The 15551-nt window shown below is 37.0% G+C and overlaps 1 protein-coding gene across 1 annotated transcript; it reads right to left on the bottom strand.

Moving 5' to 3' along the window:
• Nucleotides 1–35: 35 nt before the first annotated feature.
• On the bottom strand, nucleotides 36–12539 carry si:ch73-234b20.5 (uncharacterized protein LOC449923 homolog). Its single transcript, XM_052116014.1, has 3 exons — nucleotides 12348–12539; nucleotides 2068–2229; nucleotides 36–1916 (listed from the first exon to the last, which is right to left on the bottom strand). Exons 1-3 carry the CDS (start codon nucleotides 12348–12350, stop codon nucleotides 1773–1775), a joined length of 309 nt encoding a protein of 102 aa, XP_051971974.1. The 5' UTR covers nucleotides 12351–12539; the 3' UTR covers nucleotides 36–1772.
• Nucleotides 12540–15551: the final 3012 nt, after the last annotated feature.

Below are 15551 nucleotides of genomic sequence, written 5' to 3'. Positions count from 1 at the left end.
GTACCTTTAAAGGGGTCTGAAAAGTCGCTAAAATCGCTAAGTTGGCAACAATGGTCTGGGTAGGCAAACTAGGTACTGCCTACCCTGCCAAAATTCAAAAATAAAATGTTTATTAAATAATAAACTTGTATTTGTATTTTTACTTTTTATTCTTGTGATTTATATATGCAATATGTGTGTTATTCCAATTGTTTAGACGTTATGATGACAAATGTAGCAGTTACGCATAATCAACTAAAAACATATGGTAGAATAAGCAGTGCTTTTACGGTCCATTCATTGCAGACAACAAGCGGAAAACCCATGTTGCGCATGCGCACTTCGATCCTGTATTCTTTAACATGTACGGCAAAAAGCACAAATCTGCTGTGCCTTTTGACGTAAATATGTTATGCCCGTAATCATCTCCGTTACGTATCAGACATGGACCAATTAAAATCGAGATATTTCTGGACATTTGCGTAGCTAACGTCATTACACCACAGCTAGCGTACATGCCTAATCCCCGCCAAATTCAAAATGACAGAACACCGGCCGTAATCACGGAATTAGGAAATTTTATAACCAAATATGAGTTAATTGCAAGAGGGAGGTCTACGCCAGCCTTAGATGGACTAGCACAGCAAAAGGGCCCAAAAATTATCCGATCATTTCAAACTGATTGGTATGTAAGAAAAGATTGGCTATGTGGCTGTTCTAACAATCAGCGGCTGTACTGCTATCCCTGCCTGCTTTTTTCAACCTGTCAGACTGTTTGGACTTCAGCAGGATATTGTGATTTGAACAACCTGCCAGCAGCTTTAACCAAGCATGAAAAGTCGTCAGCTCACATCCAGTGTCAAATTACACTGAAAACCTTTGGAAAATCTCGGATCAACCTTGCACTTGATGAGCAAAGGAAGCTGAATATAACCTACCACAATGAAAAGGTAAAGGAAAACCGTGAGGATTTGAAGGATCTGATAAATGCGTAACGTTCACTGTTTACGCGCTTGTGTGTGTATGTGTGTTTGTGTGTGTGTGTGAGAGAGAGAGAGTACACGATATACATCCTGATTTGTACATTTCTTGATATGCTGCGCTTGTGCGTAACGTTCACTGTTTACGCGCTTGTGTGTGTGTGTGTGTGTGTGTGTGTGTGTGTGTGTGTGTGTGTGTGTGTGTGTGTGTGTGTGTGTGTGTGTGTGAGAGAGAGAGAGAGAGAGAGAGAGAGTGTGTACACGATATACATCCTGATTTGTACATTTCTTGATATGCCGCACTTGTGCGTAACGTTTACTGATATTACGTATTATAGCTTAAACAATAAATCAGGTAATCTGGCTTTCATAACTCAGTGCCTAGCCTCTTTAAGACATCGCCGCACGTCACTGCAACTATGTTATAAATCCCTATATGTTGCCTTGACAGCAATATTTTTTATTAAATACAATGACTGAAATATTTCTGATTCTCCTGGGATGAAAGTGTAAAGTCACAGTGGTTAGTCTCAAACTAAAAGCTGAAAATACATCTTGAAAAATGTATTTGAGTTTAATTACAATTCATCGCAAGAAATATCAGATCAAGCATATTTACAAAAACTCTATTGATCTACTCTTCACAGATTTATATTTTATTTCCTATGAAATGTATAGAACACCAATAAATAGCACTGTACACATACATTTATCCAGACCATAAAGCCATCCAATTATTCTTTACCAGGATGTAGATGTAATTAACCATTCAATTATTGAATGGGAACATTTGTACATTAACTTTGTTTATTATTATGAGGGAATCACACCTGTTGCTAACAGAATGATTAACACAACAACAGCAAGCACAACCACTCCAATTATAATCATCATCTTAGTGTTTTTCCACCACATCTTTCTGGCAACACGTGTGGATGTCTTTTGAAATGAGTCAGCCTGGGTGAGGGCACATAATTACAGAAATAATCAGCTGTTATTGTCAAAAAAAATTAGTTTTAGATTCAATAGGTATTATAAAATATCAGCAAGAAAATATGTTGGTGTTGTTTTTAAGAAAGTCAACTCTTCTTGTGTGTAAGAGGCTTACCGTGGCCTGAAGGTCATCAGTTTTGCCGATCAGGTCATCTAACCTCTCTCCTCTCTCCAGTACTTTGTTGATGTTGTCTTTGAGAATCACTTTAACATCATTGACTTGATCCTGAACTTGACTGAGTTTGGTAGGCGCCTGTGCTTCTGTGTTGTAGTTAGCCTACATGAGTTTATAAGCAGATGAGTTAAGAGTCTGGGACAATATAATAATATTCTCAACAAGAGTAAGTTAAGCAAGTAACATTGTGAAGTCTTTGAGTTTTATGTTGTAAAATTGTTGTAAAAATGTTTTTGTGTCCAAGGAATACTTAATCAGGAAATTAAAATTCTATCATTATTTTCTAACACTCAGGAATATATTTTAGCCTATTTTTAGGATTTATTCATTTCAATTTCATAACAAAATTCCATAAAATTGTATTGTGTATTGTTTTTTTTGTTGTTTTTTTTTTTTTTTTTACAAAAATAAATTAATGAAACTTATTAAAAACATTGTTTAAATGTATTTTGTTAAAGATTACTCAATTCAATTTGATGGAATTTTATTATCAATATTGAAATTTTTTAGAGAGTGTAACCTCATGTCGTTCCAAACCCTTAAAGGGATAGTTCACCCAAAAATGAAAATTCTCTCTTCGTTTACTCACCCTCATGCCATCCTAGATGTGTATGACTTTCTTTCTTCTGCAGAACACAAATTATGATTTTTAGAAGAATATCTCAGCTCTGTAGGTTCATACAATGCAAGTGAATGGTGGCAAAAAACTTTTAAACTCCAAAAAGCACAAAGTCAGCATAAAAGTAATCCATTCGAATTCAGTGGTTAAATCCAAATCTTCAGAGGCGATATGATGGGTGTGGGTGAAATACAGATCTGGAATCTTTGTCAACCAAGAAATATTCTTCTAAAAAACTTAATTTGTGTTCAGCAGAAGAAAGAATGTCATACACATCTGGGATGATATGAGGGTGAGTAAATGATGAGAGAATTTTCACTTTTGGTTGAAAAAATCCTTTGAAGGTGGAGTAAGCAATTCCTGGGAAAGACTGTTGATATTTGAACTCAACAGCTAACAAACACCCCTCCCTTCAGTGCTCCCTCAGAAGCTCCGCCCCCCAAATTCATGCAAGCGTGTTGTGTGGATATTTTCCCATTTACAGACCCAAGGCTGTGTACAAACACCAGATATTTTTTCAGCATACACACAGAACAGACAGCTAGCAGATCGTAAAGAGATATTGTAAGTGTATTGGATTCAAATGCTCCACCTTTAAGTTATGTAACAAAAATAAAAAAAAATGTACACAATCTTCACACAGCTTTTTTCCAAAACCAATAAGCCGACCTGTGACTAAAGGAGGGCGGGGCTAGGCCGTGACTACATACGTCCAGCCCCCAATTAGGCTAATCAGCCGAGGAGAGGGATAATTGCCGCTGGATGTGGCATTTCGGGAGAGAGAGAGAGAGACACACACAGACAATGTCTGTTCAGCTGGTTTCCACCTCCTCCTCTCCCATTTTAACCTTGTTACATGACCGTTTACTCGTTTTTAATCTAGAAAGAAATGAGCAAAATTATGAAAACACTTTATTTATAATAATTATTATTTTCGTTTCATATAAGAAATAGATAAACAGGAATTCAAGTGGATGGGTGTGACACGGCCATTTCTACTGATTGGTAATACCTGCTATGTCATCTGTCCTTCCTCATTCCTTTTTTCAGAATAAAAAAATTTTCACAAGGGACATTGCTAGAGTAAAATCACCTCAAGTTTATAATGTAACCTATATCGAAGACAGTTTTTTTTTTTTTTTTACAGTCAATGCGGTGCTCGTGTTACAGTTTCAGGTGTGCAGGTTGCCATAGGTACAGTTAGAAAGCACTGTATTTTGCCCAACATGTCTATCCTAATACCTTTTTAAAGTGAAATGTTGGTGGGGAGTACATTTATGTCCATTTTAAGTAGGCTGCATGTTAAGAACAGAATGAACCTTAAATTTGTAATGTCTACAAATAGTTTTCATTTTATTTTTAGGATACAAAATTAACCATAAACTGATTGAATAAAATGAAACCCGTATCTATTATGCAGTTGTCTCTCTTTAACACAGACAAAATGTTACCTTCACTACATGCGTTCAACCATTATGCAGTAATAAAATATTATGGACAGCTAATCTGTTTAAAACTTAATGAAAATTAAGTAATATAATTGTTGTACTTGAATAAGGCTCTTTTAGCCACAATTTGATTTTGTTTTTTAATATTATTACCCCATTATAATAACCAATCTTATTAATACTAGGCCTATACACCATGTAGTTTGCCTTGGATTTTTGGCTTGATGTAGCCTACCAGCAAGACCAGTGTGGATGAATGTGCAACACTTTTAATACACTTTTGGTGTTTTTTTTGGTATATATTGATACAAAAAAGTTTCATAAAACAGATGATCAATAAATTAATTACACTTGGGATTCGTGCTTTGAGTGTGAGGGGGATGTTTTTAGGTTCAAATGGGTAGGTCCATCCATCCATCCATCCAAACACATTTGCTATCCATAAACATAGTCAAGGCCCGGCCCCTCCCTCCTCCTCGTCACATGTCGGTTTATTGGTTTTTCCTTTTTGAAGACAAAAACGAGAAAAATTATTATCCGAAGGTACACGGGCCCATATCCCTTGGCAATATTTTTATTGTTGCAAGCATAAATTGATGCAATTTTGGAGTCGCCAATTCACATACAGAAGTAAAAAAGTGTGTAAGCAAGGGGTAGAGCTTGTGTAGTACTACGAATTTTTCACATTAAGTTTACTTTTTATAAATCCCATCATGAGTGTGAGAAGTGGGGTTCACAACATTTTTATACTTATGCAACTTTTAAACATGAGACCACAGGCTGCTATTGTATGACTTCAGAAGACTTGGAATAGAGTTGTATGGCCTACTTTTATGTTTTACTTTAATGCTCCATTTCAGAACTTGACAGCTGTGGTCACAATGAACTGATCTTCCTTGTGTTATGGAAAAAAGCTGTGTGAAGATTGTGTAAAAAGAAATGTTCTTTTTGTTACACAACTTAAATGTGGAGTAAGTCATTTGAATCCAATACACTTACAACATCTCTTCATCTATCTAATTTATTTATTTGAAAATAAACCAAGAAAATGCTTTTGCTTGTCAGAGAAAGTAAATCAGGAACAGGGCACGTTTGGTCATGGTTGGGGAGTAATGGAATACATATAACGGGATTACGTATTTAAAACACTAAATATAAGTACCTGTATTCCACTACAGTTACAATTTAAATCATTGGTATTTAGAATACAGTTACATTCTAAAAGTATTTTGATTACTGAAGAGATTACTTTTCATTTTATTGTAATTTTGTTTCTATTAATATTTAGTCCTTTCAGATGGAAAACACATAAATGATGCAATCCAAAGTGCAATTGAACAGCGGTGAAACACTTTCTTATGATGTGTTCATACGAGCAGATAGAGAAGTAAATTTAAAGTAACTTTGAAGTAAGTTTGGAGCATAAGAAATAGAAATAAACCTTGTGTAAATTATCAGCTTTACGCTAAGCTAAAATGCTATTTCTAGCCATTTTACATGCACATGTTACCAGACACGATCATATTTTTTATCAAGAAAATTCACTTTAGATCATCATTTCTTTTTTCTAGTAAGATTTTTGATATTAGCCCAAATTTCGTATTCTTGATAATAAGTTTGTATTGTTTTCCTGTAAACATATCTAAAAATCCTTAAAACAAGATCAGTTAGATTTATCTTGTTTAGAAACAACACTGCATAAGATATTTAGGGTTTTCAGAGAATGTATTTTTAACATGTGTATTTTGTCTTACTGTATTGGCAGAGTTTTTATAGTGAAAACAAGTGAAAAAAAATCTACCAGTGCTGAAGATATAATCCAAAGTATTTAGATTACGTTACTGACCTTGAGTAATCTAACAGATTATGTTACAAATGTATTCTGTAATCTGTAATGGAATACATTTCCAAAGTAACCCTCCCAACCCTGCGTTTGGTGTAACAACGTAATGAAAAAAAAAAATGTAATAGATAATAACATAAATAATATGTGATAATATGTGATAAAAATAGATAACCGAAACGTGATTAAATGAACGGTTTAGGCCTATTGGTTATTTCATTTTGAAGACAAAAACGAGAAAACTAATTATCCGAATGTACACGGACCTATAATCTCAAAACAAATTAATATCTTATAAAATAATGTTTTTTGGGTTAACATATCTTGTTTTAAAGATGTCTAAATATTTTTCTCCAAAACAAGAAAAAGATAAAAAAATTATTTTTAGCAACAGCATCTAACTTCGGTGAACTTGAGGCATTAACAGTCTGCGTTCTCTCATGCGTTCATAGTATAGAGATTGCTAATGTGACGTCATCGTGACGTATTACCAGTGGTGAACGCAAAGCATTTTGGCAATCCACGGCACAAACAGTAGGCGCCAGACTTGATTGCATGGATGGAAGAACGCAGTGTTCAAGATGCCTTCTACCTGCTGTGTTATAAACTGCAATAGTCGTTCTCACGATAGAAGTGGCATAAAGCTTAAGAACGGAAAATCCTTTTATCGTTTTCCAGCGTGGAAAAATAATAGTACAAGCCATGTTTCAGAGGTGACAAAAAGGCGACGAATGGCATGGATAGCAGCAGTAAGGAGGCCCAAGATTACCTTCGATAACACTCCACCACACATGATGGTGTGTTCAAAGCATTTTCACAAAGTTAAGTTACAGAGAGTAATTGTAAATGTTATGTTGTGAGCAAATAACCAGCGTGTTTTGTTTGATTTAACCAGACCATTAGATTTGACGTTAGGCCAATGTTAACTGTTAACTAGCATGAAATGGCTAGAAAATGAGCTTAAGTTTACTATGTACTAAAGCGTAACGTTAATCAGTTTTAAATGTTGTACGTCTAGGCTACATAGCAATTTATTTGGTGACTGTGTTTGCAGGCAAACCTGCCTATGAAATGTTGGAGTGTGATCCTGACTGGGCCTGGGATATGTGGTGCCTTGTGAGGGGGAGGACAAGACTTTGCTGGATAAAATTGTGATTGTGTGCTGTGCTTTGACCAATATGTGTCCAAGTATTGTTGTGAAGCCGTTGTGTTAGAATTATACACCATGCTCCCATCTAATATGTAAATATGTTTCGTTTTTTTAAAGATTTTGTAATGTCACTTCTCACATGTAATGATTTTTAGCCATCTCTGTAAATAAAATACACAAAGACTGAATGAAATTCTACTCCTTTATCTGTATTAAGGAAGAATTGTGCAAAATCAGTTTGGATTGCAATACACAATTACATAACTTAAATGGTAGTAACAACCAACTTAATTTCAGTTTCTTTACATATTTAACATGTAAATACATTTAGATGAAGACATTTATAAAGAGTCCATAGAAAAGAGAACTGGAAATGTATGAGGTAGGTTGTGGGTGATAAGTCACAGACATGTGCAAGCATCGCATTGCCATAACTCTTCTCTGGCTGGTGCGCTGCTGAATCCCACGCAACCTAAATGGAACCACTGTATAGGACAGTTCTGATTATCGCAAGCAACCATGTCTGCAAACATTCAGGCTGTTTGCAAAAGCACCACAACACAGCCTTTTCAGGTTGACCTCCCCAGACCAGTCACTATGCTCGTAAGGATCCAGTCCTTTGATTCCCTTTATTTTCTCGTCATATCTCGTCTTTGCATTAGGATGTAGTTTTAGGCGGTATGGTCCGACAATGTTTTCTTTAGCCCGCTGCATTTTGTAGGATTATATTCTGTTTTTCACGCTAATTTTTTATATTATTTTCATGCCACTAGCCTGCTAAGTGATGCCAGCCCATGTAAACGGGCCAAACATACCCATAATTCTTTGCGTTTTGATGACGTTGCCGCCCAGTTGGTCACATGTTAGCAATCTCTATAACATACCGTTAAATTTGGTAGTCACGTGTCTGGATGGCTATGCATATGGTAATTGTATGTAAATGAGGTTCTGCATAGTAAAGCGGGGATTTTACACTCCATATATGGTTATTTTGGGGAGGAGACGGGGAGGGGAATAAATCACCTGCATATGTCTTCCGCAAGCTGGGATTTTTAAATGAACTGTGCACTGTTTCTGCCATACGTAAAGTTTTGTAAATCAGATTTTTTTTAGTGTGTATGCCAAATCCGACATTTGTTCTTACTCACTTTAAAGGGGTCATGACATGAGAAACCAAATTTGCCTTGATCTTTTGGTATATAAGAGGTCTTTGTATCATTAAAACGTCCTGCAAGTTTAATATTTTAAGATGTCCTCCCCATTCTAAACGAATCATTTATTTAATCAAGCTTAAAATACAGCTCGTTCTGGATTCATGGTTAGAAGTGACGTGTCGGTTAGAAGTGACGTAACAGCGTTTGCATATGACCGCCTCCAGCACAAGATAACTACGATTTAAGCGCAAGACAACTACGCTCATTTCGTATCGCCGTGCGCCTCACAAGTGTTCAGTCGATGGACAGCGAGCTCTGACAGAGACTACTTGTGCACAGGAAAATTACGATGCCACACAGATGTGCTGTTCCTGGCTGTGGTCAAACAAAACCTCTGAATAAGCTGCCGAAAGATCCAGACGTCAGGGAAAAATGGAATGGATGCAGTTTATTTTTTGCGGACGTTCCAGTCACGGCAGTGTTAACTTAAGCGTTTGTTCTGTACATTTTAAGGATGACTGTTTTGAGAACAAATCTCAATATGATGCTGGCTTTGCCAGAAAACTGTTGCTCAAAGATAAGTCCGTGCCGACTATTCTGGGAACAACGACGACGCAAACTGTAAGTAATCTATTTTAAACTTTAAACTACTTTTTAAAGCGCAATTTCATTCATATGAATAATCGCAGTGTTTTTACTTAGTTTACTTGCATATTGTTCTGGCTGGGGGCGTCAATAATTGATACATAGGCACTGACGTTAGCCAATCATAACAGTGGGTTAAGTCTTAAATGGAAAACGCCCCCAAAACAGACTGTTTGAATCAGAGGATGAGAAACAGGGTGGGAAAAGGTCATAAATCACTAGATTTTAAAAGTTTTTCTTAAAAAAATATATATTAATACTATAATTGCACCTAAGGGAACATAATAATACAATAAAAAAAAACATGTCATGACCCCTTTAAGGGTGAAATCTATTCATGGTTTTATACATGAGGCCCCTGGTCTCGTGAACATTACGTGACATGGCAACATTTGTGCAAAAAATTATTTACGTTTGTGCTTCATTACGCCCGTTTCACACATTATGCGTATATGATGAAATTATTACGGTTTCTTGTCAATCTATTTCTATTTTAATGTGAACAATGCGCTGCCACTTTAATTCAGTGCGGTGACCCCCGCGATTTCCGCCTATGAATACAAGCGTTAAAACGTATTGTTTTTCAAATCATGCACTGTAGTAAAAGTGTTTCTATATCATAACATAGCAGTGTGTGAGTAAGAGAGCGAAAAATAAGCGTTTATAAAGTCATAATCAGCCGTTTTATAAATTTTTTGTATGAAAGTGAATAACATGCACAGATGTTGTAGCGCTGTCTAGTGTTCATTTCACCAGGAATCTGCGGCGAAATGTAGAAAACAGCATGGAACAGTCATTTGCAAATATTTAGTTATAGTAACGTTCATTCTATGAGACTAGGTTGCACTGTAGCTTTGTGTGTTGAGGCACAACATCATTTTTGCCGTAAAGACGAATAAGGATTGGTAAAAAAAAAAAACAGAATAAAAAAATAAACATTTCTGAACGGTCCAACATGCTTAAAAATTCTGTGAAAATGGCCGTCTTGATGAGGTATTAATGTAAACTAAAACATTTATGTCTAAAGTTAATGTAAACAGCGGGACAAAGAATCAAAATAATGACTTGAATTGTAAATGCAGTCTAATAGACCTGCCGCTGTCTATACAGTATGTTGTTCATATTAAACAAATAACAGTAACAAGGAAACCACTCACTGCTCTTGGCTTTCTAACATTAGTAGCTTTTAAAAGCATTACTGTATTACAATCATACAATAAAGACCAGTAATTTAAGTAGTTGTATGTTCAGGGTTGGGTACAATCTGATTACAAAGTAATAAGTTACTGTTATCTAATTACTAGATAATTACTAGATACTTTGAATACTTTATATTCAAAAGTAGTTTAATGCATTACATTTTAAATTCTTGCAATCAGATTACTGGTACTGACATCCAATTAATATAATGCATTTTAAGTATATTACTTGGGCTACCCATATTTTGAAAATAATATTATTTATGTAATGCACATTTGGATTATGTTCATACGTACATCTGTTTGTGTTTCTGTTACAGTTGTAGCATGTGCGACAACGAACAAGTCAGAAATATTTACATTATTTTTAATTTGTTATGTGAAAAAGTGTGTTAGAAAGGAACTTAAAGTTATTAGTGATGTGATAATTTTTACAAGTGATCAGTAAAGTAATCTGACTACCATTTTAGAGAAGTACATTGTAGTGGATTACATTTTTTTACCCAATACTGTTACATTTCATTACTTTTTTCATTTACTGAATGCTTTCTTGAATACTTGATATGCCCTGTTTTCTTAATTTGTATCTTTGTTTTTATTTGTTCTATAGTTTGTAATTTGTTTCTTTGTTCTTATTTTATTAACATTTAACTTGCCTTGAATATGTAAATCACAATTGTCTAATCAGTTTAAGTTTGAAACCTCTGTTTTCAGCTTCCTAACATCATTGTTTTCCAAAGTATGTGGTTATGGAGAGCATTTTCTAAAAATACAATTCTCAGTGTTGTTGAGAGGAGTAAATATATAGCAAAATCACTGCGTTCTCGAACCAAAATGATTAAATGTGGACGTGGCCTGAAATAAATGAATCCAAATAAATTGAAACAGGAAATTCTGATCAAAATCAAAGCTTGTGAATCGGAATCAAATAGGGAAATCTGTACTGATACTCGACCCAAAAGATGAATAACGACATCAGTTTTCTGTCTGTTTCTTGCTCAAATTGCTCCAGAAGACTTACGAAGTCTTCAGGACTACTCTAACGGTAATTTTGCTTTTTTTTCCATTTACTTTCATTTTATGGAAAAGAACAGAGTCAGCATTTGGGCTGGGTATTGCCAGGCACTTTATGATGTTTTGCAATACACAGGTCACAATTCGATATATTGAGATACATAACAATACCATGATTTGTTTAGATTACGATTCACAAGCTTTCAGTTCCAATTCATTTGGTACAGATATATACTGATGTCTGATGAAGAGCATGTAGCTCGAAGCATCACATTTATTTCTCTTGGTGAGTTAGTCATTAAATTGATTTGGGGTTAACAGTGTGCTGACTTTGTTGTGTGTTTACATGAAATGAATACACAAATAGCAGAATATATATCAATACAGGGATCTAATGTATCGATACAATATCACGAGAAAAATAATTGCAATATATCAATATTTGATTACATCAACAAAACCTTATTCTGTATCCTGCCAAACATCTAATTTGGTGTTTCCCAGATTCAGAGTAGAAAGAAAGTCATACAGATGATATGAAGGCCTTTAAATGACATAACTAAGGGTTAGTAAATAAAAATGTTTGGGTGAACTATTCATCGAAGGTTTGGTGGCAACACAAAACAGAATAAATGTGAATTATATTAATAAATAGGGCAGATATTAATATTTATCTAACAAACATGACTCATGCTGTTTACTGATGATCAATGCTTTATCAACATTCAATTTGAAAGAGTTCAGACAGGAAGTCCATATTTGTAAAAGGCACAAATACATTTCATCAAACTAAACCACAGAAGGTAGGTTAATATTTTTGGTTAGACAGAATAAACTTTTTTTTATTTTATTTTTATTTTTTGCCACCAATTTTGTTCAAATGTAGGCCACGTACTTCCTGACTACCAGTCCAAAGATCTAGATGAAGCCGTAACACGTTAAAACAAAGATTATGTCATGATACTATACGATACTTAAACTGAACTGAATGTGTTAGTTGTGTCATATTTCACATAACACTGCAGTACATGGAACACAACACCTTTAAACACTGACATCACCTCAACAGGTTGGCCTAACCCTAGAACAAATAACCATTTAAATAAACATTTCACTAACAAACAGCTCAAGCTCTCTGGTGTACTTACCATTCTTGTACTTTGTAGAAATGTCCTCAAAATCCCCAATAGTTATATGTAATTTCTGGTGTTTTTCAAAAGTTCAGCCCCAGATTGTTACCATTTCTTCTATAGGATTTGGTTTGTAGGCAACTTCTCATACCTGTGAGCTTTAACTCGACTTCAAGAGAACAGGATGAAATATTACAGAACTCATTTGCAAACAAAGCTTCCCCTCCCAGTAAGATTGCACATTGACCACAGGCTGACATCACAAGACTTTCTATTGGCTGTTCAGGAGCCTGTCACACTGGCCCAGCCCACTGCCTGTTTTGCAAGACCCTGAGGCAAGGCTGAGCTCTGCTTATATAGACTAGACCTAGCAAGCCAAAGAGCAGTGTTTTTGATCAGGGTTGTTAACAAACTTAAGAGCAAGCATGAAATGAGAAATAAAACTTCTAATAAAATTGGTTAAGCACTCGTTTTTGTTCAAGTGGTGTCAGATGGGTGGGTTTGTCAGATTTTCACGAGTAAATATTGTTTGGGTCACGAGTTTGAGGTCAGTAAATTAATTATGGAGCCATCTGAGAACGGCCCCTTAAAATTGATCATAGATTGTAAATTGCATCAATTGATGGCTTTCCTGGAGGACATAATGTGACGAAGGCAGGCAGAGAATGCGGATCTAAGTGCAGCTTTTATTAATAAAAAAAAAAAAAGGGGAAACTCAGGGCAAAGAAAAACAAAGGAAACCTGGCACAGAGCATAATAACACATGCAAGAATTAACACTGGAAACAGGGAAACCAAGGACTTAAATAAAAGGAACAAACAAGGGAATGAGGAACACCTGGGGAAACAATCAGGGAATGAGAACTACAAAGGACTACAAAAACCAAACGGGAACTAATCTTCAACTTAAAAGCACAAAAATAAAAGACAACAGAGAACATGACAGAGCCCCCGCTTTAGGGAGCGGATTCCAGACACTCCAAAAAGCAAAAAAAAAAAACAAAAAACAACAAGTTGTCCAAGGGAGCCCAAGGGGCAAACAGGCAGTCCAACGGACGGGGGCCTGGGAGGCGGCCACAGGATGGGAACAGGGTCAGGAGGCCTGGGAGGAGGCCACAGGACGGTAACAGGGTCAGGGGGCCTGGGAGGAGGCCACAGTACAGGGACCGGGTCAGGGGGCCTGGGAGGAGGCCACAGGACAGGGACCAGGTCAGGGGGCCTGCGAGGAGGCCACAGGACAGGCTCGGGAGGCGGAGCCCTGGGAGGCTCGGGAGGCGGAGCCCTGGGAGCGCATGGGAGGCGGAGCCCTGGGAGGCACAGTCGAGGCTACAGGCGCCGGCTCTGGGACGGTCGAGGCTACAGGCGCCGGCTCTGGGACGGTCGAGGCTACAGGCGCCGGCTCGCTGACCGTGGCAGGTGTGGGCTCTGGCTCGCTGACCGTGGCAGGCGGAGACTGGGGAGCAGAAGCCTTTCTTCCTCCTCCTCCTCCTCCTCCTCCGGGCAGACGAAGCTGGCAACACTGGCTATGGGACGGACGAGGCTGGCAACGCTGGCTCTGGGAAGGACGAGGCTTCCAGCTCGTTGGCCTTGGCAGGCGTGGGCGTTGGCTTGTTGGGAGTACCCTCAGGAGCAAACCTCTCCAAAATCATATCCACGTACTCCATCCAAGTGTACTCACCAGTCTCCGGCAACTCCTCCCATCCATGGGCAAGGAGGCCGATCTGGTAGATGGACTTTAGGTGTCGGTCCGCATATCCAGTGCATCTGGCAATGGTGCTAAACATACGCGAGTATTCAATTAAAGGGAGGTTCACTCGGCTCAACTGAGGAAGATTGCTGCTAGAGCCTTCTGAGGTTAGTTCTTCTGTGACGAAGGCAGGTAGAGAATGCGGATCTAAGTGCAGCTTTTATGAATAAAAACAGGGAAAACTCAGGGTAAAGAAAACCTGGCACAGAGCATAATAACACATGCAAGAACTAACACTGGAAACAGGGAAACCAAGGACTTAAATAAAGGAACAAACAAGGGAATGAGGAACACCTGGGGAAACAATCAGGGAATGAGAACTAATCAGGGGAAAACCAATCATAAAATGAAACTACAAAGGACTACTAAAACCAAACAGGAAACAGGAACTAAACTAAACTTCAACATAAAAGCACAAAAACAAAAGACAACAGAGAACATGACACATACAATGGCAAATTAGTAGAGAGCGCACCAGGGTTGTGCACCATTCAATACAAACTAGAGAATGCCAGTACCTGAATTTGAATTGATGTAATAAACAGGATGCAGAATTCAAATTTGAATTTAAGCAAGTAGAATTCAAATGGAAAGAAATTCGAAAGAAATGACTCGACTGCTTTATTTGTGTTATTTTTAATAATATTTTTCATATTTTACTGTATTTTTTTCAATTAAGGCATTAGATAAATGACAAATATGTATTTTTTTCTGTTAATATTCTTTTTTATTGTGATCTACTGACAGATTCATAAATAACATTCTCTGTCTGTCAGTATGAAATAGGTCTTGATTGGTTGTTATAGTGCCATGCCTACCATTACTGTTACAATTGCAATAAAAACACAATTCTGTAACTGAAAGGCACAGTAATAAATATTCATAATTTATGTCTGATGAATATTGATGACCATTGAGTTCACATTTCTCAAAGTAAGTTTTACTTTATTATAAGCAATACTTTAACGGTTTGCAGATTTATAATAATTCCATGAGATTTTAACCTTAACACATGGCTCAAATTTATTGTTAAATATTAAGCAACATGTTCAAGTACTAATGCTGCTCATTGGGGGCCTTTGTAGCTCAGTGAGTATTGACACAGACTACCACACCTGGAGTCACGAGTTTGAATCCAGGTTGTTCTGAGTGACTCCAGCCAAGTCACATTAGCAACCAAATTGGTCCAGTTGCTAGGTAGAGTAACATGGGGTAACCTTCTTGTGGTCGTGATTAGGGATTCTCGCTCTCAGTGGGGCATGTGGTAAGTTGTGAGAGGATCGCGGGGAATAGCATGAGCATCCAGTGCTGTGAGTCTCCGCGTGTGATGCACAACAAACCACGTGATAAGATGCATTGATTGAGGGTCTCAGAAGCAGAGGCAACTGAGACTTGTCCTAATTTAATCAGATTAAATTACCTTGCTCCTCCCAAACCTTGTTTATAAAACTCCATTACAGTAGTTCACAAGTTAAT

This window comes from Xyrauchen texanus, chromosome 43 (genome assembly GCF_025860055.1).
Source record: "Xyrauchen texanus isolate HMW12.3.18 chromosome 43, RBS_HiC_50CHRs, whole genome shotgun sequence".
Taxonomy (NCBI): Eukaryota; Metazoa; Chordata; class Actinopteri; order Cypriniformes; family Catostomidae; genus Xyrauchen; species Xyrauchen texanus.
This window is presented reverse-complemented; position numbering and strand designations above follow the sequence as displayed.

Excerpts from the sequence above, each read along its gene's own strand:
- si:ch73-234b20.5 (XM_052116014.1), bottom strand. Across the intron at positions 1,917-2,067 it reads CTGATGACCTTCAGGCCACG|GCTGACTCATTTCAAAAGAC; the intron begins GTAAGCCTCTTA and ends GCCCTCACCCAG.